This window comes from Taudactylus pleione, unplaced genomic scaffold, assembly GCF_031769625.1.
Source record: "Taudactylus pleione unplaced genomic scaffold, aTauple2 ptg000361l, whole genome shotgun sequence".
NCBI classification, from domain to species: domain Eukaryota; kingdom Metazoa; phylum Chordata; class Amphibia; order Anura; family Myobatrachidae; genus Taudactylus; species Taudactylus pleione.
Genome location: NW_028284762.1, coordinates 1,219,146 through 1,246,752, shown reverse-complemented (window position 1 = coordinate 1,246,752; position 27,607 = coordinate 1,219,146). Strand labels below are relative to the sequence as shown.

Genomic DNA, 27,607 nt, shown 5'->3' with positions numbered 1-27,607 from the left:
CAACCATATATTTAGGTTATAGACCACATATGCCAGTTTTTACTTGTCTTGTTTTATTTAGATGAGATTAAATTTTCAGAAAATTATAATAGCAGCTAGGAGAAAATTAGAGATGTGGTAAGAACTTACCTTTGTTATCTCTCTTTCTACGAAGTCCATAGGTTCCACAGGGAGACCTTGGGGGTATAGGTGATGGCAAAGTCATCCAGGCACCACGCAGTTACATTTTTCTCCCAATATGCACTGGATCTCCCTCTATATCCCGCCCCCGGGCCAAAGGCACCTCAGTTTCGTAGGAAGCCAAAGGCCAGAGGACAAAATAATCACATTCTCACATGGAAGGAGGAAAACCAGTGACCAGAGCGAAGCCCAGGTGCGTCAGGGTGGGTGCCCTGTGGACCCTATGGACTTTGTAGAAAGAGATAACAAAAGGTAAGTTCTTACCATCTCTCTCATTTTCTACTACAGAGTCCATAGGTCCACAGGGAGACCTTGGGAGTCCCTTTAAGGGTGGGGACACTCCTGCGCAGAGAGGAGAACCCACCGCCCAAAGGAAGCATCCTGAGAGGCAAAGCTATCAAATGCATAATACCTCAGAAAGGTCTGGACAGAAGACCACGTGGCCACCTAACAAAGCTGAACAGCCGAGGCGCCACGGCGAGCTGCCCACGAAAGGACCCACAGACCGAGTAGAATGAGCAGTAGTAGAGGGAGGAACTGGAAGGCCCTCTGAAGTGTAAGCCTCAGATCGCCATGCGAATCCACCTAGCCAAAGTTTGCTTATTGGCTGACCATCCCTTCTTGTGGAATCCATAAAGTACAAACAAGGAGTCTGACTTCCGAAGGGAACTGGTACGGTCCACATAAATCCTGAGCGCACGTACCACATCCAATGTGGCCTGCCGAGAGGTCTGGAGAATTAAAGGCCGGTACAATAATTTTCTCAATGTGGAAACTAGAAACCACCTTAGGAAGGAACCCAGGGCAAGTCCGAAACACCGCCCTGTCCTGTTAAAAAACGAGAGAGCCTCAAGTCTGACACTCTTCTGGCGGAAACAATAGCCAGAAGAAAAACAGTCTATGCTGTAAGCCATTTGAGATCCACCAAGAACAGGGGTTCTTGCCCTAAGGACAACAGCCAAATCCCAAGGCACCACAGGAGGGACAAAGGGAGGCTGAATGCGAAGGACACCTGGAGGAAAGTGTGGATATCAGGAAGAGGAGCAGTCCTTGGCTGGAGTCACACTGACAGAGCAGAGACATGCACCTTCAGTGAGGCAAGGCGGACACCAAGATCCAAAACTGCCTGCAGGAAAGCCAAAACTCTGGATATCCGAAACACCAGGGGTTCGTAACCTTTGGAACGACACCATTGAAAGTACAGTAGGTATGCCACACACTGTGGTAAATCCTAGCACAGGCTGGTTTACGTGCTCTGAGCATGGTGTTAACCAGAGAGCCGGAAAAATCCTTTGACTGCATGGCTCTTGAGACATCCCTCCTAAGGTCCAAGATAGATGACCCAGGTCCAGGTAAAGGCAAAGACCCTTAGACAACAGGTCCGGATGCTGAGGCAACAGCAACGGAATGTCGATGGAGAGACTCTGAAGATCTGAGTACCAGTGACGTCTGGGGCACACTGGAGCCACCAGCAGGACAGTGACTACTTCTTGTTTGAACTTCTGAATTACTCAAAGAAAGGAGACTGGAGGAAACAGGTAAGCAAACTGGTAGGTCCACTTGTCTGACAGAGCGTCCACCAAGAGAACCTTGGCATCTCTTGTTCTGGACCTGTACAATGGCAGTTTGTGATTGTGTCAGGTGACCATGAGGTCCACGTCCAGGAAGGCCACACTTGTCCACAAGGACACTCTGCGACGGTCGAGGCATCTGTGTACTTGCGTCTGCAAAGTGAAGATCTTTTCTGCAGTCAGAAAGATCTGCTGCTATTGTGAATCCAACAGAGCTCCCAGATGGAGTCTTCTTGGGGACTGACGGCCTAGGAAAAAACTGACCTTTGGGCCGATAGGGCGAGGTCCGGGACCCAGAGGAAGCAGGAGCAGAAGGCAGACATGCAGACTTAGCTGCTGCCAACGTACCCAAGTCGGGACCAAACAAGACTTGTCCTCTAAACCAGTGGTTCTCAAACTCGGTCCTCAGGACCCCACACAGGTCACGTTTTACATATCACACAGCAGGTGCACAGGTGTATTCATTACTCACTGACACATTTTAAAAGATCCACAGGTATAGCTAATTATTTCACTTATGATTCTGTGAGGAGACCTGGAAAACATGACCCGTTTGGGGTCCTGAGTGCAGAGTTTGAGAACCTGTATCAGACCCGGGATATAAATTTTAGACTTGGGCTCCACTTCTCGTGTACAGGGCTCGGAGTTAAGACATATCTGGAACCTCCGTGTCATCAGACGACATGTCATCATCAGCAAATTGTGTATACTGAGATGACGGCAATGGTCTCTTAGCCGGTCTAAGGGATGCATCCCCCTGAAGCATATCCCTCAGGTTCTGCATTCTAGTAGAGAGAGTATCCACCCATGGAGGTCCAGAAACAACCTGTATGGGTGCAGCCTGCTGAAGCAGGCTCTGAGAGGGTACAAATACCTGCTGTGGGAACCCCACACGTTCCTCAATGGCAGTCAATGCCTGAGCAAAGCACACCCAAGGGGGCTCCTGTGAGGTGGCTGAGAAAGTAGAGGGCCCTGGAGGAGTAGAACATCTCACACATAAACCCTCACGTACTAAGTCTCCCTCACCTAACCCTGCAGCACATATTTGGCATGACTACAGGTAAGGAGCAGAGTTCTGCACATCATCATCACTCCCCGGACATAATGGAGAGGATAGTTTGCACACTGTATGTGACCCACCACACAGATAGAAAGAACTGTGAATCTTAATGCACACCCTGACAGCACTTGTACTGTAAGGGCTTAGTAAGAAAAAAGTACAGGTAAAGTAATATGGCTGACAGAAGGAAAAGAATACAGACAGAAAGCACTAGCATAAAGGCACATACAATGCAGAAAAACACCTGCACAAATGGCACTGCTATTCAACTACACAGACTCCGTGTCTGGTAGGCTATAGTGCTACATACACTGACCACAATGGAGGAGAGGTATGTAGGGGGACCTGGGCTCCGCACTGCCTGCAAGATCTGCAACTTAGCCTTAGAGAAAATGGCCACCAGAGACCTCAGAGGGGGCGTTCTGGAGTAAAGCTGCCTCAGCCTAGCCAGACCGCAGTGCAAAGGAGAGGGGAGGAGCCGGCTGTTAAACAGGGAAGGCTGCCTTTCCTGGCCAGCAATTAACCCCCGGGATGCTGGAAAGCGCTTCAGCCTGAATCCCTGGTGGTCTGAGTGGCAGCGCAGGCAACGGGATGCCTGGCTCCACATGCCGTCATCCACGGATGGTCCCCAACACCCGGAGGAAAAGGACTGCTTCCAGCGGGTCACTGCACACAGTGACCCGCTTACCTGCTCCCCGTGACGTCCGGCCGCAGTCCAGGGATACTCGCGGAATCCCTGCTAGCTCAAACCCAGGAATTCCCGCTGAGATACACGGTTCAGTACTGGCTTCGGCGGGGTGACAGAGCAGCAGCGCGGACGTCCTCTGGACTGTCCACTCAAAAGAACTGAACAATCTTCAAAAATCTTCCAGGGCTGGAACAGCCCCACCGAGTGTCAGTGACCAGACTCTGGCCGGGCACCCAACGAAACTGAGGTGTCTTTGGTCCGGGGGCGCGGTATTAGAGGGAGACCCAGAGCATCTTGGGAGAAAAATTTAACTGCGTGGTGCCCGGATGACTTTGCAATCACCTATACCCCCAAGGTCTCCCTGTGGAGCCTATGGACCCTGTAGAAGAAAAAGCTTATTGCAGCGCACATATTTACTATATTTTAGTAATTTCCTTTTCTGCCCTAGGCTATGTGTTGGCCCGGCTGCCAAAAAACAGCAGCAGAGACAAGCTGGCAAGAGAGAACCAAAAGTGCCAGCATGACGGGACCAGGGGCAGCTGTAATCTGTAGATCACACACAAAAAAAAAAAGTTTAGGTTAAAAATATTTTTTAAATAAAAACACACTAGGGAACCTATGAAGGAGAGGAAAAACTACAACGCAAACTGGTAGCATGCAGTGCCCAAAATAGAGAAAATAGTTCTGGCTGGTCCTGGCTGGAACTAATTGCTTATCTTTAACATTGGCCCTCTGCTTATAGAGCAGTCCCCACGGATTGGCCTGAAATAACCTGCGTGAACCTCTATGTAAGCATAGGGCCAATGTTTAAGATAGACAAGTAGTTCTGGCAGCTCCCATCTTTGTTCTCGGTGGAACAAGATCAGATTACTGGATACAAAGACGTAAATCGAGCCACAAAAATAAAGATCAGTTAAAAAGACATTTATTACAAAGTAAAAGAAAATAATTATAAACACTCAACTTGCTCGTCGGTTCATCTACTTAGGGCATAAATTGTTTCATTTCCAGGAGCCCCCTCAGACACCTCGGAGCTGGAATCTTGCATATCGAGAGAAAGTCAAAAGGCTACCGAATCTCCTTTATCCTGAACTTTTTATACCAGCTGCCATCAGGCTGCAGACACCACTTACAAATATAGGTATAATGCGGTTTCAAGCTACTCTATTGGTTAAATATTGATAAGAAAGCTACACATTGATCTATAGCTAAAGACAACGCCTTGAGGATTTATGGCTTGTCTAGTGTTCACATTCCTGTACCACCTAATGCAATGCCTGACCTCCACCTAATGTCTGACCATTATCTAATGCCTGACATATTCATAAAGTCACTGCACAAAACATGGCTTTCAGCAGCCATTTTTCTGCACTCCCATTACAATCTTTTAACTATTTTGGGTACTGCATACTGCCTTTCTTTTTGTTTAACGCAAGCCCCCCCACTTGTGTAGTATTTTTATTAATTACCAGCTGAGATACCCAGCATTGCCTGGGTTAAAGAATGGACCCTGAAGTACAGCTGCATCCTTGATTTTTTACATTGGAGACCAACATATGAAAATGTGCTGGGAGGAAATAAGTAACTGTCAGTGCAGGTGCAGTGTGACAGTTGATCCTCTGACTCACTGCTCTTCCGTTGGAGCTCTGCCTGCCCCCCACTGGTACATATCAGCCTGTGCCTTCAGATCAGTGCAGTTTTAGGCACCGGAAGACATCCTGAGTGAACTTACTTAAACCAAAATGCCAAATAAGAGACTCCACTGCTTACTTGGTGGACAACATGTAGATCTCCTTGGCCCTGATGAACTTCAAACATAGCCAAAAACCTAATCTTGGTCAAACTACACCACCTGTCCGAATTTGGTGGAGCTAGGTACAAAACTCTGGCCGTGCATAAAAGGACAAACAGACAGCAACCAGCACCGGCAAATTTATTTTTAAACAGCAGAAGTTGAGGGGACAGTGTAGACAAACTTCTGACAGCTAATTGTTCAGTTGGAGGGGGGGAGGAGAATAGAACTCCATTATTCTAGTTTCCTCTATAAACAAGAATGGGGCATACACACTAGACTATAAAAGTGAACGATATGAACGATACAAATCGTCCAGTGTGTATTCAAACGACCAATGACGTGCCCTTCCGCAGTACGTTAATGTTTGCTATCATGCAGGCCAATCTGACGATATCGTTCAGTGTGTACAGCCAATATCTTTCAGCACATTGTCTAGTGTCTATGCCCCTTAAGATTATCATTCCAACCATACAACTAGTTGGCAGGTTGGAATGATATTGTTCTAGTTCACAGGTTCTCAAACTCTGTCCTCAGGACCCCAAACAGTGCATGTTTTCCAGGTCTCCTCACAGAATCACAAGTGAAATAATTCTCTCCACCTGTGGAGCTTTTAAAATGTGTCAGTGAGTAATGATTACACCTGTGCACCTGCTGGGTGACCTGGAAAACGTGAACTGTGTGGGGCCCCGAGGACAGTTTGAGAACCACTGTTCTAGTGTATGACCAGCAGAAGGGTCATGTGTGACGTTTCAAAGAGGAGAAGGCCGCACTCGTGAATCATTATCCATTTATGCAGTCTACGCCAAGTCTCCATTCAATGGCCGACATGTTGTTTACGTTTTACATTTCCCTCTGTACAGCCAGCCTTTCTGAATAGCTTTTCTCATTTTAAATCCCTTTGGTGGGTTTCACCCTTCTATCAGGCAGATTACTGGGGCTGTCCGGTTTGGGATGACCCTTTAGGTCAAACATAAATTACTGACGCACCACGACACTCCATATCAGATGGCCAAAACAAAACGGGTTTATTTTTGTTGCAAACTTTTCACATGTAAAATAAAGGGTGCAATTTTTATTTTTTTGCACATTACAGAGAAACTGCATTGCAGACAACAAGCATTACAGTAACCAAACATGAATGGCCAACTCTAACACTACATCTGGTGTAAGGCAAATGAACATAAACCATTATAGAAGTCCTGTGTGTACAATAAAGGAATAGCTTTTCCCAGTGGCATCAGTGTGCACACGTCCTGCTTAGTAACATTAAACCATGGCAACAATATGTCTAATATTTTCTAGATTGCAATAGAGAAATGATAGCTACAATCTGATTGGTTGCTGTGAGTAATACCGCCACTTGTCATTTTTAGAAGCTTTAGTAAATCTAGACTCACCCTTCGTCTCTATTTACACATATCCACCCAAAATACTTATTTCAGTAACGTGAGTGTTTTGATTGCAAGCTCTTCAGTGCACCACCCCCACTATTTATGCCAATGACCATTTAAAGTTGTAATAAGATTACTGAAGCTTTTATTTATCCATCTAATTTTGCCTGTGTAACTACTACTTAAACTGCATCAACAGATGGGGGGCCTCATCCGCTCATTATTCCAAATTCCAGTTCTCAATACCCTTTTCCCTCCGGTTCCAGTCCCCCTTGCGTTCCCCTGCTGCAGGCCAGGTAGTTCTAGATTTGTTGCCCTTCCAGAGGACTATGCAATGGATATAACAGAAATCAGAGTGTGACTGCGGACACACAAAAGCAACACAGGCAAACTGTCCTTCCAGCTCGGCACTGCTAAACCAAAAATACCTTAGATTAAGTGTAGCGAGTGCCTACTCTGGATTCAGAACGCCGCCTTGGAAGAAAGAAAAAAGTTAGGCTGCCTTCCCCAATAGGAAGGATCATGTATCACATAACAGATCACGGTGGAATATCCCAGTATTTGTATTCTCTCAAATATTTCCCTTACAGGCTCTACTGCCTATCAGATGCGCAAAAGTGGTGAGTAGGGTGAGCCGCTGGTAGGGAAGACGTTGGCAGGGCCTCCAGCAATCTGAGTATTCCTCTTCCTCGCCCCATGCTGGGTGTAGTGGTCCGTCCTCCTAGCCATCCCATATCGTTCTCTAGGAGGTTTACAATAGAAGGAAGATTAGAATGAGAACTTAAAAAAAAAAAAAAAAAGTGTCCTGTTATTTTTTATTTCACCCTCAAAAGAAGTAAACTGGAGGACCCACACTGTGCAATTTACCTATAACCATGAAATCACTGGCCCCCTTGGCTGTAAGTTATGCTCACTATTCCCAGTTGTCCATCTCTGAGGTACCTTACAAATCAATGGCAAAAGTGAGACAATCAGCCAGTCAAGGCCCTACAAGCCAGCGGGTAGGACTGGGGTTCACTATCTATAGGCTGCAGTCTCTTGAAAGTTCCAGCCGATATACAACGGCTGTCACTAATCTGCGTAGGAGACATTAAATGTATAAAGATGTCACGGCGAGGAGCTCCGCTGGATCCATCAAGGGTAAATACAGTAAAACGTAGCTGTGATATGCTTGTGATTGGTGTTTATGTAAATCTCTGATTTAGGCAGAGTGCTCCTTCTTTAACGCTGACATAGAAAAGGACTAAACTGGTGCTGTATAGAGTGCGGCGTACAGGAATTACACTAACACGTTTGTACAGAGAATACGCCTTACATGGCAAAGGCGGCCTTACATATTCATGATTCCAAGATGTTATCCTAGTAATCAAAAACTGCTCCGTGTAGCAGGAGGGGAAGCATTTGTCCGCACCTGAATGCTGCCCTGTCTGCAGAACTGAAGCAATACCCCAGTCGCCTGCACACCCCAATGCTTGTACTAAAAATCAAAACATGTGCGTTACCTATACACTCTGTTTGATTGAAGTGGTCACCGGGGAGCTTATTATCCATGCTTTTCTGCAGAAAGGACATAGAGCAAACGTCATTACTTCTGCTGCTACCAGAGATAAATCTGCAGCAGCCATTTCAGCAATTAAAACAGCAAAATCATTAGACCCCCCCCAATGATGTCACATGGTACAGTGTAGGCCCGTAGAAAAGGCAAGGACTCTGTACATAGAGATCTATTAATGCGTGATAAGCAAGAAAAACTGACCTGATATCTTTTAGCATCGAGGACAATGGTCTTCGCACTGGAAGATTGCTGGATGTCCTCTGGGCCAAGGTTCGGCAAGTGAGCTGGTGTGAGGACTATGCCGTATGCAGAGGCCAGGGACTTGCTTATACAGTATCTGGGAAGATGGAAAGGGAGGGAGGGGTACGACAACAAAGCATGACTATATTAGAGATATAACTGGGCTGTGTTGTCGAACTTTCCGTTCTCTGCCCCAATGATTCCATTTTCCCCAAACACTTGAAATCACAAGTAACCAAACCAGGCGGCAGTGACCCCATCCTTCCAGGTGCTACATACAGATATTTTCAAAAGCCAATAAAATAAGGGAAAGTGCATTCGAAGTGCTCGATCTCCCCATCATGGCACCCAAAGGGGTACTCTTGTATGAAAGAGGAAAGACCGCTGTTACATAATCACCAGAGAACTGCCATGCACTTATGATGTCCACGGAAGAGGAAATGATCTCCCCCCCCCCATTCTAGATTGCCAGACATTATCAAGCTGCACACCGCAGATTATACTAGAGGTGGTAGATTGGGGAGGGCACTTAACGTGCCCAAACTCCCCCGTACTGGTACCTACACACTAGATGGTGCCCTCGTTTGGATTGCATATAAAATGGTTATCACCATTTTTATTCAATAAGTATTGTGACAGGACATTATTGAGTAGAGTGTAATATGGCTGCATTTGTGTTTTTAAAGAGTTCTTACTTTTTAGAACACTATTTATATGAGAAAACACTTTGGTTCCCAGGATATGACTAATTAAGGTTGTGATTCCATTTTGGGATCAGTCGGGGAGACTTCCAGAAGAGTGGCAGCTCACGGACTCTCTCTTAGTAGTGGCAGCACTTTGTGTTTAATACAGAGGTTGAATATAATTGTGTTGGCCCTGGAGATGGAGGCAATCAACCCGGGATACGTTCGGCATCCTTGCGGTCGGAATGCCGGGGTTTACATTACCGGCACCGGCACCCCGACCGCCGAGATAACGAGGGTTGGGGGGAGGGTTAGAGATAAGGCATTAAAGGGAGGGTTAAGGTTAGGCACAACGGAGGGGGAGGGGGGGGTGTTTGGTTTAGGCACTAGGAGGGGAGATGTTAGTGTCAACATGTCAGTATGCTAACCATGTCTGGGATTCTGACCGCCGGAATCCTGAGCACCGGCATCCCATACCCAACCCATCAAGCCTGGTAGTGTGGGTTCTCTTCCTATGGTGCAGTGAGTCCTCGTTGTTGATGACTAGGGACAGAGCTTACAGTTCCCTTCAGACTTACAAACCCCATTGCTTTTCCTTTTCATTTTGCCAGACCTACAGAATGAAGGATTTAAGGGGTCTATTTACTAAGCAGTGTTAGGATACAGAGTGAAAAGTGATAAGGTGCCAGCCAATCAGCTCCTAACTGTCATCTCACAGGCTGTGTTTGAAAAAACAAGAGATATGGTAAGAGCTTACCTTTGATATCTCTGTTTCTACGACGTCCATAGGGTCCACATGGTTGACCTTGGGGTATAGCTGGATCTGGATCCACGGGCACCACGCAGTTAAAGCTTTGCTGCTCCCAGGATGCACTTGGGTCCATCCTCCTCTATACCCCGCCCCCGAGCCACAGGCACCTCAGTTGATAAGCAGCCAAGGCCGGAGGAGGAGACTAAACAGAGAATGAAGACTGGAACACACAAGAAACCATACTCACAGAAATGGGAGACGGAATACCGGTGACCAGCCACACAGCCCATATGAAGCCCGGTGCGTCTGGGCGGGTGCCCTGTGGACCCTATGTACTTCGTAGAAACAGGGATAACAAAGGTAAGTTCTTACCATATCTCTTGTTTTCTACTTCAGGGTCCATAGGGGGTCCACAGGGTTGACCTTGGGGATGTCCCAAAGCAGTTCAACTAAGGGCCGCTGTGATGGAATCAGGGAGGCCTTTCTCCAATTTATCAACCACCCGTGCGCTTGCAGACAAGCGATCGTCAGGTGGAGATGTTGAAGCAGTACCTCCGGAGAGCTCACCAGCAAAAGGAGGTCGTCTAAGTACGGCAGCAGCTGTACATTCTGGCTCCGAAGATGTGCGGCCATGATCTCCATCACTTTGGTGAATACCCTTGGTGCTGTGGAGAGGCCAAAGGGCAGCGCCCGAAACTGGTAGTGATGATTTAGGATAGCGAACCTCAGATACCGCTGGTGTGAAGGTGCTATCGGAACATGGAGGTAGGCGTCCTGGATATCCAGGGAGACCATGTAATCTCCAGGTTCCATCGCCAGAATGATGGAACTCTGAGGAATTTGTTCAGAGACTTCAAATTGAGGATAGGGCGATGAGAACCATTTGATTTCTGCACCAGAAACAGTAGAGTAGTACCCCGTCCCTCGTTGTGATTAAGGAACGGGAACAATGACCCCTGCTTTCAGCAAGGTCTCTATAGCTTCCTGAATCTGCAAAGCTTTGATTTTGTCCTGAGAAGGGCTCGTGCAGAAAAACTGGTGGGGCGGTCTGTGCCGAAAAGACAGGGCGTACCCCTGGGAGACCACTTCTCGAACCCAGGCATCCGTGGTGGTATTGTACCAGCACTGGGCAAATTGAAGAAGTCGGCCTCCCACTCTGGGGTCCCCCAGAGGGAGGCCCGTCCCATCAGGCAGAAGGTTTAACTTCCTGCTTGGAAGAAGGGCACCTGGCACTCCAGGCCTGCTTCTTGGGCTTAGAGGCGGACTTGGTCGCCGACTGCCTCGGGAAGGACTGACCTTTGGTCTTACCCTGAAGACGAAAGGCGGAAGGGAGGAAGGCTGACTTGTATTTAGCCAGAGTATCCACTATTTTGTCCAAGTCTGAACCAAACAGCAACTCCCCATTAAAAGGTAAGGCCTCCAGGCCCTTTTTAGAGTCTGCGTCAGCTCTCCAGGACCGCAGCCATAAGGACCGACGAGCAGACACAGCTGCAGCCGAAACCCTAGAGGTCAGCAGGCTGGCATCTAACGATGCTTCCCCAATATAGGAAGCCGCATCTCTCATCTGTCCTATTAACGCTCTCTGGATATCCGGAGCATCGTCTGGAAAAGTATCCTCTAAAGCGTTGGCCCAGCTCTCAACGGCTTTAGCCACCCAAGAGATGGCCATGGACAGACGGGCCACTGCCCCAGAGAGAGAATAGATAGACTTCAAACAAGTCTCCACTTTCCTGTCCGTGGCATCCTTCAGAGAATAGATAGACGGTAATAGCAATTTAGCGCTTTTAATTAAGCAGCGGGTGACATGGGAATCCACCGCAGGTGGGGTTTCCCATTTCCTGCAATGAGCCTCAGGAAAAGGATAGTTGGAAGCCAACCGTTTCTGTGGCTGGAATTTCTTATGGTGCGTACACACTAGACGATATGCTCCCTGAGCGATATCGTGTAGTGTGTCCCCGGCAGGCTGTGCTCAATGTCGTTCATGAAATTGAGCACAGCCGCTGAACGATATCATTAACGATATCGTTCAGCGCCGGGCTCTCTCCCCCATTCCCCAACATGCAGCAACCTGACGAGATCGTCAGGTTGGCCTGCATGTTAACCCGATGATGACGAACGACCCGCGGGAACGCGCGTCGTCGTTATCGTTCATCGTTTTGGGGTTAAAAATGGACGATAAAGTGGACGACTGAACGATATCGTTATCGTTCAGTCGTCCACTTTAAATCGCCCAGTGTGTACCCACCATTACTGGGGAACCGCCAGGCCCCCGCCATATGATCAGTCAATTGGTCAGACAGGGGAAAAACATTCGAAGTTACCTTAGCCTTTTTAAAATTAGGATACTTCGACCTAGGAGCCGGTGCATCCTCCTCTATGTGAAGGATGGCCCGCACCGCCCTAACCAATGCCGGCACATTAATGGAGGACATAGTCTGCACTTTTGGGGCCATGGCATCCGAGTCAGTGTCCTCATGTACTTCTCCGTCATCTGAAGACACGTACGTGTCCGTTAACTGCGCAGCCAGTGAAGACGTAACGGGGCGCTTGGACGCCTTTGGGGGCATGTCACTTTGTAACATCGACTGAAAAGCCGAAGACGAGGCTGCCAGACTCTGAACAGAGGAACAGTCTGAGGATACCCCTGAAAGGGCACCATGGACTGCTGCGCCACTGAGGGAGACTGTACATACACAGGCAACCCCGAATTAGGACCCACAGTCTGAGACCCGGGGGGAGACTGCAATAAATGCGGAATACCCGGGCAATGGGGGATGGTAGGCTGGGGCAACGCCCTATTAGGGACTGCAGTCGGGACCGCTAAATGGTCCGCGATTGACGCCAGCACCTGCGAAAACATCGCCCAAGGAGGATTCTGCACCGTAGGGGGTTTAGAGGGGCCAGGCGCTAGCTGGCACCGCCCGCACAGACCATCCTGTGATAAATCCTCCCCATCAACCCCTGCAGAACAGCATCTGCAGGAAAACAACACAGGAGCCATGGAGAGCTCAATCTCCTCATCAGACATGACACAATAAATTTGCAATAAATATGCATCACCGAGAAGAGGTGAGGCGTATAACACCTGCGCACTCCCAAGTATGCAACACAAACAGCCCACAATATGGTACTGAGTAGCACACCGCTGTATGTGACGGACCTCACAAATACTTTGTTTTATAGAAGTGAGGTTACAGAAAAACGCCCTTCCCCCACACACCTGCGGGCCGTAGGAGAAGGAAAGGGATAGGTATAAGATGACGTCAGCAGAAAATTAGCACAGACAGCAGTACTAGCAAATGTCACATACCATGCAGGAAGATAATACTCACTGCACCTTTCGCTACAATCAACCTCCCAGATTCAGTGTCTGTGAGGACTATAGCGCTGCGAACACTGTCATTTTGCAGGGGAGAGGTACGCAGGGGGACCGGTCCATGCACCGCCTGGGAGATCTGCGTTTGCCACGAGAAGATGGCCGCCGGAGAGCTCTGAGGAGTGGCCGTAGGAGGAACAGCTCAGCAACGCCAGCACGCATGAGAGAAGGCGCGCTGAGCGGAGGAGCTGCTAAACCAGGGAAGGCTGCCTCCCCTGGCTAGTGATTAACCCCAGGGACGCTGGCTCCCTTCCAGCAATTATTCCCTGGTGGTCCAGCGGTCACGTGGGGTATTCCTAAAGAGAGTGAGCCCGCCGCCACTACTAGCGCCGCCGGTCTGTCCCCAGAGACCGGCGGTGAGAGACTGCCTTTTCCTCGTGGGCAACGCAATGCGCTGCCCGCGGCTTACCTGTCCCCGTAGAATCCGGCAGCAGTCTGTGGGAGGTCCCGGAGCCCTGCTAGTACTGACTCCGGGGTCCCGCTGCGATCCCCAGATCAGTACTGGCGTCGCAGCGCCAGCGGGGTTGTTGGAGCGGCAACGTGGACGTCCAGATGGACAGTCTGATGCTGCCGCTCTGAAGAAGTAAAAATAAATAAATAAAATCTTCATTTAAAAAATAAAAAATAAGCTTAGGGGCTGCATAAGCAGCCCCACTGCGCTAGGGTGACCCGACTCGAGCCGGGCACCAACTAAAACTGAGGTGCCTGTGGCTCAGGGGCGGGGTATAGAGGATGGACCCAAGTGCATCCTGGGAGCAGCAAAAGCTTTAACTGCGTGGTGCCCGTGAATCCAGATCCAGCTATACCCAAGGTCAACCCTGTGGACCCCCTATGGACCCTGAAGTAGAAATGACAGTTGGGAGCTGATTGGCTGGCACCTTATCACTTTTCACTCTGTCTCCTAACACTGCTTAGTAAATAGACCCCTATGTCACAATTAACAGTGAACTAAAGACAAGGGTCAAAGTACCAAAAGCTTTTATGAAGATTTATTAATTGGGGAGGGTGAGCAGCTCTCAGTTTTTAAGCAAAAAGAATAAAAGGATCACTAAGATATTTGGAAAGAGGTTATTCCGGAATTCTATACCCTGTATCAGCGTTCTGGCGCATCTCTAATAGTACACTATTAGTCTATTGCCCCATCCTCTCCATGCTTATATTACAGAGGAGGGGAAACAGCCAAGCTGCATGATCTTACATTGCATTCAAGCATCTAAATAATATACTGCAGTAGCTATTTTCTGATACACGATGGCAGGATAAGGGCATGGCTGATACACGATGGCAGGATAAGGGCATGGCTGATACACGATGGCAGGATAAGGGCATGGCTGATACACGATGGCAGGATAAGGGCATGGCTGATACACGATGGCAGGATAAGGCCATGGCTGATACACGATGGCAGGATAAGGCCATGGCTGATACACGATGGCAGGATAAGGGCATGGCTGAGACACGATGGCAAGATAAGGGCATGGCTGAGACACGATGGCAGGATAAGGGCATGGCTGAGACACGATGGCAGGATAAGGGCATGGCTGAGACACGATGGCAGGATAAGGGCATGGCTGAGACACGATGGCAGGATAAGGGCATGGCTGAGACACGATGGCAGGATAAGGGCATGGCTGAGACACGATGGCAGGATAAGGGCATGGCTGAGACACGATGGCAGGATAAGGGCATGGCTGAGACACGATGGCAGGATAAGGGCATGGCTGAGACACGATGGCAGGATAAGGGCATGGCTGATACACGATGGTAAGATAAGGGCATGGCTGATACACGATGGTAAGATAAGGGCATGGCTGAGACACGATGGCAGGATAAGGGCATGGCTGAGACACGATGGCAGGATAAGGGCATGGCTGAGACACGATGGCAGGATAAGGGCATGGCTGAGACACGATGGCAGGATAAGTGCATGGCTGAGACACGATAGCAGGATAAGGGCATGGCTGATACACGATGGCAGGATAAGGGCATGGCTGATACACGATGGCAGGATAAGGGCATGGCTGATACACGATGGCAGGATAAGTGCAATTGCACTTAAATATTTCTACTTCAGGGTCCATAGGGGGTCCACAGGGTTGACCTTGGGGTATAGGTTGGGAACCAAATCCGGGCACCACGCAGTTAAAGCTTTTAGCTCCCAGGATGCACTGGGTCCACTCTCCCTATAACCCCACCCCCAAGCCAGAGGCACCTCAGTTTAAGTTGGTGCCCGGCCGGAGTCGGGTCACCGTTAGCGCAGGGGGAGCTGATTAGCAGCCCCTAAGCTTATTTTATTTTTTTAGGGACAAAGTTTTTTCCATGGACTTTGGACTCTTCAGAGCGGCAGCGTCGGACTGTCCATAGGACGTCTAAGCTGCCGCTCCGTCACCCCGCTGGCGCTGAGACGCCAGTACAGATCTGGGGATCTCAGCGGGACCCCAGAGTCTGTACTAGCCGGACTCTGTGGGCGCCCAGGACTGCTGCCGGATCCACGGGGAGCAGGTAAGGTCGCGGATCACCGCTTGCGGTGATCCGCGCATTTCAAATGCAGTCCTGTGCCTCCGGTCTCAGGGGACAGACCGGAGGCGCCGGCAGTGGCGGCGGGCCCCCCATACCCCGTGTGTCCACTAGACCACCAGGGACTTAACGATCGGTGCAGGGAGCCGGCGTCCCGGGGGTTAATAGCCGGCCAGGGGAGGCAGCCTTCCCTGTTACAGCGGCTCCTCCCCTCAGCTCAGCGCGCCTTTCAGTATCCATAGTCTGGCGTCGCTGAGCTGCTTCCTCCGCGGGCCACGCTTCTTCTGAGGTCTCCAGCGGCCATTTTATCTCTGTGGTGCAGCAGAAATCTCTGGAGATGGCAGTGAGTCCAGTCCCCCTGCGTACCTCACCATCAGGTCAGTGTACACAGCACTGTAGCCTTCCCAGACACTGAATCTGGGCAGTTGAATGCAGTGTAATAGTGCAGTATATTATATGACATGTTTATGTATATATGTATATATCTGCATTGTATGTGACTTATGCTAGTGCTGACTGTACTTTATTCTCTCACCTGTCAGTGTATATCTATCCCTTTTCTTTATCTGCCCTAATACAGCTGTACTTAGGGTGGTTCTGAGACCTCACATTTATATACTTGTTAATATTTGTGTGGTTTGTCACATACTGTTGCGTGCTGCACGTTGCCATATTTTAGATGGAACTGTGTGTTGCATACGCTGAAAATGGGTCCCTGCAGCTAATTTTTGGCATCAGTCAGGACCAGTATAGCGCTGCTTAATATTTCCGCCAAGATTGGTCAGATATGTCTGACCAGGAGATAGAGCGTTATACTGCACCCATTTTTACTATCCTGCAAGTCATGTGCTGCAGGTGTTAGTGCGGAGGATTTGACTCATAAAGGGTTCTGTATGTGGCGTCATCTGGTGCCGGCCTCTTTCACGACCCCCTTGGGCGGTTTGTTTTCTCGGGATCCTCTCAATTGCGGATCGCCGGGCGGGCCCCATTGTTGTACCTCACTTGGGGTTACTTCACCATACTGCCCTTTTCATCTCAGGGTATCTCGCAGCTTCTTGCTCTCTTCCCCTGTGACACAGACTACCGCTCCCTGCAGGGGTTTTTCGCAGTATATGAATTCCCCCTGGTGCCACAATAGTCTGTCATTCCCCTTGCAGGGATTACCACAACAGCCACCCTGGGTGGATGTCGTTTTCTACGAAACGCTAATTGGCGTGGTTGACGCCCTGTGGTTACTTCCCAGTTGGCTCTGCCGTGAACTGGGTACTGTTCGGGGCTCTTTCCCTCTTACACGGGGGGAAGCCTATTTCAGGTATTATTATCCCTGCTTTAGGGCTGGTAACAGGTCCATTCTGGTTAGAGTGAATGTTGACCTGCACCTGTATCATACACCCTCAGTATTGCGTGCCTTCGGGTTCCCTGTTGCTGACTAGCGGGTGGATCGCATAGCGGGACTCTGGCTGTTGCCAGATAGGAGGTGTTACAACAGTGTTTGGCCTCCTGTCCCAAATTCCCTGAGGGTCATCACGAGCCCCTCCTGGGGGGGATGGGCGTGTTACTCGTCTGATTACAGACGTTACTACGCCTCCCATTCCTGCGTGGTCGGATTCTTCGGATCCGTAGGTGGTAACTCTGCCTGAAATCAGTATACTTGCTTTCAGGAGTTGTTATCCATCCTACCATGGCTATAGCATGGTTGGTTAATACTATTGCATATGGGTTGATGCATTTGTAACGTTTTTTCCCCTCCAACACGTCGGGGGTTCAAATGTATTTGGTCGCTCACGTAATATATGCTGTTGTCATAGGTGGAAATGCCTATATTGGATACCAGTCTCCTAACTTTCAGAGTTCCGGCTGCGACTGTATCCTCCGTAATACCCTATGGCTGCGCTCTGGGAATGCAGAGGTGCAGATACCATCTTTAGGGTTGATATTGTTTGGTCCTGACCTTGACAAGATTGTAGTAACATTGGCAGTATTACTAACGACAAGTTTACCGCTTTCAGCTATGCCCACTACAAGGCCTCAGACTAAGTCTGTTAAGTCTTTTTTGTCCTCTGGGTCAGCCTAAAGGTCTGTTTCTTCGTAGACTGTCGGCATCTACAAGGGCCGACATATCCAGTACCGAGCAGGCCTGGACTGCCAGCCGATCCTGCTTCTGAACCTACGGATATCTCTTCAGCCTGACGGGACAGGCCTACAACTGGGAGATACCGATTTTCTCAGTTCGCCCGGTATTAGTGTCAAGTTGCCGCGGCTACGTGGGTAGGAGGGTACGCCCTCTTTACAAGGGCCTTACAGATCCAGAAAGCTATGCAGTTGTTGCGGTAAGCGGAGCTAATTAGGCCATCCCCACTATCTCAGTGAGGGACTGGTTGTTCTGCTTTCTTTCTGGTGCGGTGGCTGAATGGTCCTCTTTGGCCTATTCTCTGTCTCAATTCCCTGAACCAGTTCCTAAAGCTACCTGGGCTCAGGAGGAAATCCCTATGCTCCATCATACGATGTTTGGAACCTGGGGACTTTATGGTATCACTGGATATACAGGACGCGTGCCTACGGGTACTTACAGAGACCTTTCCTCAGCATGGGCTGAGGTTTGCTGTATCACAGCAACACTTACAATTTTTCGGGCTCTGCCTGTTGGGACTGTCCTCAGCCCCACAGGGGTTTACCAGCGTTTTGGATTTTCTGACAGTTCTTCTGTTCAGTATATCCCAATGCTCCTGTACCTGGACGGCCTCCTGCTCTTAGCGGGATCACCGGGGTACTTTACGGCCAGGTCAGGATGACTGTGGCTTCTTCAGGGTGCAGACGTTTAATCAACGGGGAAAAAGTCCTCCCTGCATCCCTCTCTGGGTATTCTTCATCTAGGATCCCTGCTGGATTCTCAGAATCTGAGAATTCTTCTGGCGTAAGACGGAATCTCCTCTCTTCCATTAGGAGTACATGGTTGTCTGCGCAGTCGACAGATGTCTTTACACTCTGGGATGCATGGTGGAATGGGCTCAGTTCCATTCCAGGCCTTTCCATAATTGGCTCATCTCCAGATGGAATGAGTTTTTTCTGTCGGATAACTGTTCAAACGATGATGCTCTCTCCGGAGGCAAGTCGGTCCCTGTCCGGGTGGCTATGGCCATCTCGTCCAGGGTTTTCTTTGCTATGGACAGTGTCTGGATCGAATCCTTTTCAGTGCAGTTGGACGTCTGTCGATTCCACCCTGTCAATTAACTTACTCTGGCATAACTCTTGTTTCCCGGTGAACCTGAAAAGGTTCAGTCCGACAGGGTCAGGACAGTGGCTTCCTTTTTAGCAACACTGTTCGTTGGGTGGCAATGACAGGTATGTCACATATTCGGACATAGTCCGAGGGTCTCCTCCCGACCATCTCGGCAGCGTTCATTTCAGGAGCTCTCCATTGGGAAGCGGGAGTCCTCAGCCGTCACGACGTGCATCCCGGGGACTAGTCTCTTCCCCAAGAGAGGTTTCATCTCCTGGTGAGCAGGGGGGGCCCCCCTGAGGTGACCCTCATGGCCTTCTGACTTTATCACACTATGGTGTTACAGTTCAGCTTTGGGGATTCTGAAGCAACCTTCAGCGACTCTTTGTCGGTGAAGTGGTCCTTCCACTTTGTGTACCTGTGTTCTCCGGTCTCCCTTCTTCCTCAAGGTCTTTGGAAGTGTTTTCAATCGAGACGGAGATGCTTTCCTGCTGGTGGCTCCTGATTGCCCCAGATGTCAGGGGTACTTGGATCTTCGGAGTCTCTACATCGATACTCCATCCCTGATGCTTCACTGCCCGGACCTGTTGTCTCAGGGTCTTTGGTTTTGCCTTGGACCTGGGTCGTTTGTCTTTGACTGTGTCCTTACAGTGGTCTTACGGCTTCCCTGGCTTTGTCATCGTTGGAATGATTAGAGCACATGGATCAGCTTTTGCTGGGACCTACCACAAACTGTGGCAGCCATAAATCTTATGGTATTGTACCTGTCGATACAATCCTCCGGTGTCCAGGATTTCCAGATATTCTGGCATTCCTTCCGGCTGGCTTGGGTTTCACACTTGGCCTGGTCTTCCTGACAGTGCGGATCTCTACACTGTCAGTATGGTTAAGATATGGAATTGCTCCACTCTGGTATCCAGTTCATCCTTTGGAGTGTTTTCTTGATTATGCCTCCATTTGTCCTCCCTAGGGACTCCTGGGGAGTAAGTAGTGGTTCTTCGTTACCTCCGGGGACAGTCAATGGAACCGCTGGTTGTGATAGCCATTACATGGTCTATTGCTTAGGCTCTCTCTTTCTCTCAGGGTGTTTATATCAACCAGGAGAGTGTCTGAATTGGGAGCGTTCTCATGTGGCTCCCTCTTCTGGAGGGCATCATGTCAGGGTGGGAGTTGCTCTCGCCCTGTGTTGCTTCTTAGTGGTTTTCAGGTTCCATATTATTCTGGAACTTATGGTACGGCCATTCTGTCCCCAGTCCTCTCGGCTGGTGTGGCCTCATTGACTGTGGTCTGGCCTCTTTGGATTTTTGTGATCCGTTCAGGTTCCTTACGGAAATCGGACTCCTTATTGGTGGTCTGAGATTTCTGGTTTTCACAGGAAAGGATGGCCGGCCTATAACCAAATGTTGGCTGGATGGCCTCGTAGGTCTTCCTCAGGGGCCTACCCATGGGTAGGCCTTCCTGTTGTTGATGCTTGTTTTTCCTCGGGCCATGTGTGCGGCTCGCTGTGGCGCCTCCGCTGTTTTACCTTACTAGGTGGCCACGTGGTCTTCTGTCCACACCTTTTTAAGGTTCTAGGCATTGGTTTCCTTTGCCTCTCAGGATGCTTCCTTTTTGGCGACGGATTCTCCTCTCAGCACAGGAGCGTCCCCACCCTTGGTTGAACTGCTTTGGGACATCCCCAAGGTCAACCCTGTGGACCCCCTATGGACCCTGAAGTAGAAAACAAGAGATATGGTAAGAACTTACCTTTGTTATCTCTGTTTCTACGAAGTCCATAGGGTCCACAGGGCGCCCGCCCTGACGCACCTGGCTTCATATGGGCTGTGTGGCTGGTCACCGGTTTTCCGTCTCCCATTTCGGTGAGTATGGTTATTGAGTGTTCCAGTTTTCTCTCTCTTTTTCTCTCCTCCTCCGGCCTTTGGCTACTTACAAACTGAGGTGCCTCTGGCTTGGGGGTGGGGTTATAGGGAGAGTGGACCCAGTGCATCCTGGGAGCTAAAAGCTTTAACTGCGTGGTGCCCGGATTTGGTTCCCAACCTATACCCCAAGGTCAACCCTGTGGACCCTATGGACTTCGTAGAAACAGAGATAACAAAGGTAAGTTCTTACCATATCTCTTGTTATTCTGACATAAGCACGACCTTACTCAATTCTGCAAATTGCCTGGAGTAAAAGAAGTTTACCTTACACCGCGGATGAGATGGATGTGTAGGAAAGTGCACGGACACAGTGTCCTACTTACGTTACTTTCTTGCAGCTTGCCAGCGCACAGCACCACATGTCATTGTCCTCGTGCCATTTGCACCTGTTAATAGACCCCATAAGCTGATATTCAGGACTTTGACTACAGCACTTACAATTCCCCCTTACTTCAAATATATAGAAAAAAGAAAAGAAAAATTACACATTTCCTAATTGACTCAACTTATTTAGTTTTACAGAATAATGTAACGATTTTCAGGCTGCGACTGTGACTCCTCCATATTACACAGCTCACTATCCCTTCTAGAGTGGTGTGCATGTAACTATGATTGCAGGAGATGGGGAGGCTGGTGACCTCCTAAATTTGGCTTTTCCATGAATAAGCATTGGGGTGTCATACTAACCAGTTAGCGTAAGTGGTTCGGTTGCTGCATATGAACCAAACGTGGACCTCTGACTGTTTCTGTGTTTAGCTATGGACGGCTACGGGCGTAGTTTTATGCATGCAGCTATGGACGTGTATGACATGACACAGATATTTAAATGCAATACTGTTATTTTTTAAGATTTTCATTTAAAGGGTTATCTATTATTTTACATAAATACGTCATATTTCAGGCAAGCCTGGAGGAAAAGCCCCCAACAAGGAGGGCTCCGCACAATCCGCCATCACCTGGTGTTGTTGGCATAATCCCAGTGGACGACATCGAGGAGACGGTGCACGCTGGATTTTGAAGGCTCTTCCTTGAGCTTTACGTTGTAATACCGAATGATTAAACTTTCTACGTCCTGCAGCTGAAATGGATTTCTCATTCCTGCAAGACATTACACGCGAGATACATATGGGAGCTGGAGGACAGTGCCTGCTGAGAAGTGCAGACAAAACCCGCTACTGTGTCTAAGTCAACAGAGCATTGTCCTAATGGGAGCTCAATCCTTCTCTGCAGCACAATGCACTATGTACTAAGCTTGAGAGAACGAAAACATTTATATAGCGCTTTACAGGAGACATGAACATAATACAGAGGTGAGGCAGCCCCATTTAGGGGCTTCAATTCAAAGGATTATTCTTTCTTCCAAACGAAGGTACCAGGTGAGGCTGCCATCTTGGGCACACTACATAGGTTACACTGGGCGGAAGAGGCAACGCCTGGGAGAGAGGACACATAATGGGACAGAGTACTGAAGAAAGATACAGTATCCTTACGAAGTCATAAGACATCTACAGCTGCGCCAATAACAGAGCGTTAGATTAGACATTGGATACTCTACTTCCCATTTAAAACTTTGTTAAGTGATTTAATTTTATAGGACCTCTGCTGCCATAGCAACCTGGCACTTACGACCTACACCAACGGGACTGAGTTGTTTGGATAAATGACACATAACTAGGTACCAGCTACAGAAGAAATAAGCACGGTCCATTTTGTAATCTTCCTTCACTTCTGCACATATTGAGATTTTTTGATAGCTGTGTGTATAATATATATATATAAATTTTATTATAATATTATAAGGGCACGGTCGTGTTTCAGGGTGTTTAGCGGGCTGAAATTTGGCACGGTCGGGTAGAACTGTCGCTCGGTGCTGCGTGCAAAATTTCAGGGCAAAACATTTTTAAAAAAATGAGGATTTGGGAGTAATCTAAATCTCCAACTGTCACTTTTTTCTGACATTCTCTGTTAGGACAACTTTTCTGCTGTTCTCTATGGGGGATTTTTGGGAAGGCATAACTCAGGGTAGGGGGCAAATTTAGACTTGTTTTATTAGGTAGCTATTGTTCCAGAATAGGGCCTTTTGGAGTTCAAGTAATTTAAAAAGTGACAGTTTTTAAACTATTACCTCACAAATCTGCCATTATACAGATAGGAAGTTTCAATTCCTTGTGCAGCAGGAGCCTTCAGCAGGTGTATTCACTGTGGCTTCACTTGGGTGCAGCAAGATGGCTGCCTTTTGCGGGAGGTAGCAGGGACCGGGGGAGAAGGAGCGCGTTTGCTGCGGTCGGGATGAGGGGGTAGGGGTTAGCGGGCGTTAGCTGCGGCCGGGAACCGGGGACGGTAGCGGCGGCAGTGTAGCAGTGGTGTTAGGACCCGGGGGAGGTAGCGGCACACAGATGCAGGCTCGGATCTGGAATATCTGTAATACCTGTATCGGTGTTTAAAAAAAAACCAGACAGAAGCAGGGAGGGGATCAGTGAGACCCGTCTGTGCTTCTATGTTTGATTTAAAAAAAAAAAAATAATGGCGTGGCCCCCTCCCAAAAATAACAACCAGCACCGGGCTTTGGAAAGCCAGTACTGGTTGTACGAAATACAGGGGACAAATGACATAGGGGTCCCACGTATGAAGCACAACCAGCACCAGGCTTTTCAGAACCTGTCCTGGTTGCCAAAATATGGGGGACAAATGACATAGGGGTCCCCCGTATTCAGCGCAACCAGCACTGGGCTCTGAGCCGGCCCTGGTTCTGGAAATACAGGGGGGAAAAAAATGCGAAGGGTCCCTTCTGTATTTACCAGAACCAGCACCGGACTCTTTCTAGCGGGGGTGATGCCACAGCCAGGGGAGCCCTTTCACCGGGCCCCCCAGCCGTAGCATCACCCCTGACCGCTAGTCAGCCCATGCCGGGGATCCCTGGGAACCCAAATATAGGGGTCCCTCTCCTCAGGGCACCCCACGCCCAGGCTGATAGCCCGGGGTTATCCCTAGCACCCCTGGGCGGTGGGTCCTAGGTTGATTATGTAAAGTGTGGTACATATGAAAATATAAATATAGTCTTTTGCTGTGGAACTACAGTTCCCAGCAAGCCTCCCCCGCATGCTGGTACTTGGAGAACCACAAGTATCAGCATGCGGGGCATTACAGGCCTACCTACTGGTACCTGTAGTTCCACAGCAAAAGCAATATTAAAAAAAACACAGAAAACACACACCGTAGAAAAGTAAAATTTTATTGAAACATGCATGCGCGCACACACACATGCACACACTATCTCAGATACTCACCTAGTATCCATGAAGCCAATCTGTCCTCTTCTCCAGTAGACAATCCTATGGATTACCTGTAATAAAAATTCCATACTCACCTCCTCCTATGCGTTAATCTGTCCTATTCGTTCCAAAGTAGGCAATCCAGGGTCTTGGCAAAAAAAAATAAACGCAATTACCCGAGCCCACGGACATTAGTAGTGTTCCCTAAGTACACTACTACCCGAATGACAGCTTCGCCCGGGATTTCAGTTTGACTTCAATGGTGAGAACAGAGCGTGCTCTTTTCAAAAACAGTGCCTCAGCGCCATTATTGAAATTCAAAGATGGCCACCCCGAGCCACTCACAGCTCGTGACGCCCCCTCGGCTGGCTTATATACTGCCAGCGCGAGGCGCCGTGCAGTTAGTCGTTGGCTGGGGAGCTGGAGAGAAGACCAGCTGAAGTAAGAAGACGCCGCGGAAGCCCTGGATGGAGGTGGCCGTGGAAAAGAGCTTAAAGGCCGCCGTCCTCCAGGTGAAGACGCAGTAGAAGTCCTGGGGAAGCGGCAGCCATGAAAAAGAGCTTAAAGGCTGCCGCTCCCACATGTCTGTTTTATTTTAATATTTCTTTTGCAGGGGTACTATAAGTACCAGCAGGCCCTTAATGCCCCGCCTGCTGGTACTTGTGGTTCTCCAAGTGCCAGTATGCAGGGATGCCTGCTGGGACCTGTAGTACTACTGCAAAAGACAATCAACCCAGCACCCACTGCCTAGGGGTGCTGGGGATAGCCCCGGGCCATCAGCCTGGGGTGCCCTGGAGAGGGGGACCCCATTATTGGGGGGGTCCCCAGCTCCCCCGGCCTGGGCTGACTAGCTTTCAGGGGTGATGCCTCGGCTGGGGGGCCCGGTGAAAAGGCTCCCCTGGCTGTGATACAGGGGGACTACGCATTTTTCCCCCCTCTTTTTCCAGAACCAGCTCAGAGCCCAGTGCTGGTTGGGCTAAATACAGGGGACCCCCTACGTCATTTGTCCCCCGCATTTTGGCAACCAGGACTGGTTCTGAAAAGCCTGGTGCTGGTTGTGCTTCATACCCTACGCCATTTGTCCCCTGTATTTAGCACAACCAGTATTGGCTTTCCAAAGCCCGATGCTTGTTGTTATTTTTGGGGAGGGGGGCCATGCCATTTTTTTTTTTTTTACACACAGGGATTTTTTTTAAATTAAACAGAAGCACAGATGGGTCTCACTGACCCATCCCTGCTTCTGTGTTTATTTAAATACAGGTATCGCGGATCGTTCAGATCCGAGCCTGCATCATTCTTGCTGCTACCTCCCCCGGGTCCTGCCACCTGCACCACCGCTGCCTCTAACACCCATGGGTCCCAGCCGCAGCTAACACCTGCTATCCCCAGGTCCAGCCGCAGCTTATGGCTGCTTCCTTCCCCGAGCCCACCGCCACTACCACCTGCACTGACCTGCCATCTTGGTGCACCCAAGTGAAGCCGCAATGAGTACACCTGATTGAGGCTCCTACGAGGCTGCGCATCAAGTTGAAACTTCCTATCTCTATAATAGCGGATTCGTGAGGTAATAGTTTAAAAACTATAACTTTGTCAGTTACTTAAACCCCAAAAGCACCTACCCTGAAACAATAGCTACCTAATAAAAAAAACCCAGAGTGTAAATTTGCCCCCTACCCTGAGTTATGCCTTCCCAAATATAAAGTCCTAATTGAGTGTCAGAAAATACTGACAGTTGGAAATTTAAATTACTCCCAAGTCCTAATTTTTCATGTTTTTGCCCTGAAATTTGGCATGCAGCACCGAGCGACAATTCTACCAGCCCATGCCAAATTTCAGCACCGTGCCTCCAATAGCTTTTGAGGTGCAGCCCCTTAAACACCATGCCCCCTCGGGATTTCTCTATGGGAACATTGTTTTTTTTTCGAGAGGACCCCTACGTTGCTCGTCCCCTGTAACTAGGCAACCAAGACTGGCTCTGTCTAGCCTGGTGCTGGTTGTGCTTAATACAGGGAACCCCTACGTCATTTGTCCCGTGTTTAGCACAACCAGCACTGGGGCTCCAAAGCCCGATGCTGGTTGTGCTGTGGAGGCACGTCATTTTTTTATATTACACATTCATTTTTACATGGATGGATCTCATGGATACGTCCATGCATCTATGTCTTATTGATTTGATTTTCTCAGGTGCATGCCCAGCACCAGCAAGTCCCTCCGTCGCCCGCTGATGCTTCTGTGCACGCCCGTTGCTGCCACTGCTCCGCACCTCCACTGCCCCACACACCTGCAGCCTGCCCCTGCAGCTGTCTCTCCCTCTGCACCCTTAAAACACCTCCTGTGTGCTGTCTGCTCCTCCACCCGTGTTAGTGTAGCTATTTGTTGTCATTCTGCCCTGCAGGTGGCCCGGTTTGCACGTCAATACCCTGATGGTTAATTATAAAAAAAAAGCAATGAAATTCCATTGACAAACAACCTTACGGTTTTACATGTCCCATTAAGGCTTCTTACACATGATCTGAAATTTCACAAAACCTACTAAAGTTGTGCCACTCAAACGAAAAAAAGCAATGAAATTACGATCACTAAGGCTGATGCCTTAATGGATGTGTTCCTTGTGCAATACAGATATGGTATGCCATCACACCCTGTGGTTAACTGCAGATTCAGAACTCTCACAGAATGAGATTGCTGTCACTCACAAAATGGTGGAGCTGCTAATTCAAAAACTTGTGTGCTCATTGGAATACACACATGCAGTCTATGCAACTGAGGTCTAAGCAGAAAATAGAGCTGTGCAGATGGGATAAAAGTTGTTTGGATGGGGGGGAAGAGACAGAGCAGTGTGGATAGGCGAGACAAAAAGGCATTTAGAGGAGGGAAGATTAAACAGTACAGATGGGGGGGTAGCCTAAGTGATGCAGATGGGTAAAAAACAGTGGTGCGGATAGGGTGGAGGAACAAAGTAATACAGATGGGTGGAAAACAGTGGTGTGGATGGGGGGAAACAGAGTGGCACAGTTTGGGGGGGACAGCGACATGGATGGGGTAGAGAGTGGCATGAACATGGGAAGACAGAGCAGTGCAGATTGGTAAAGACAGATTGGTGCGGATGAGAGAACACAGACTAACACAAATGGGAGAACACACAGCAGTAGGGATTGGGGAATATATAGCAGCATGGAGGCATATTGGGGAAGAAAGAGTACATGCATAACCAGAGTATGATAGTTTTAAAACTAAGGGAGCTGAACGTGTACTCTAAATTAAATAGATGTATGGAGTGAGAAGGATGTTGGAAGCCAGTGAGATTGTTGTGGTGATTGAATGGGAATGGGAAGATTGTTGGCACTGAGTGGGTTGTGGGAGCCACATAACTGCTCAGACCTCAGTTG

At 49.0% G+C, this 27,607-nt stretch overlaps 1 protein-coding gene across 1 annotated transcript in view; it reads right to left on the bottom strand.

Moving 5' to 3' along the window:
* Nucleotides 1-6,295: 6,295 nt before the first annotated feature.
* MAEL (maelstrom spermatogenic transposon silencer) overlaps nucleotides 6,296-27,607 on the bottom strand; it is a 62,077-nt gene continuing 40,765 nt past the window's right edge. Inside the window, exons 9-13 of the mRNA XM_088444390.1 lie at nucleotides 21,903-22,044; nucleotides 21,270-21,332; nucleotides 8,442-8,577; nucleotides 8,188-8,242; nucleotides 6,296-7,427 (exon numbers count right to left, since the gene is read on the bottom strand). Coding sequence (XP_088300516.1) covers nucleotides 7,279-7,427; nucleotides 8,188-8,242; nucleotides 8,442-8,577; nucleotides 21,270-21,332; nucleotides 21,903-22,044 — 545 coding nt within the window. The 3' untranslated portion in view covers nucleotides 6,296-7,278. The remainder of the gene's footprint in view (nucleotides 7,428-8,187; nucleotides 8,243-8,441; nucleotides 8,578-21,269; nucleotides 21,333-21,902; nucleotides 22,045-27,607) is intronic.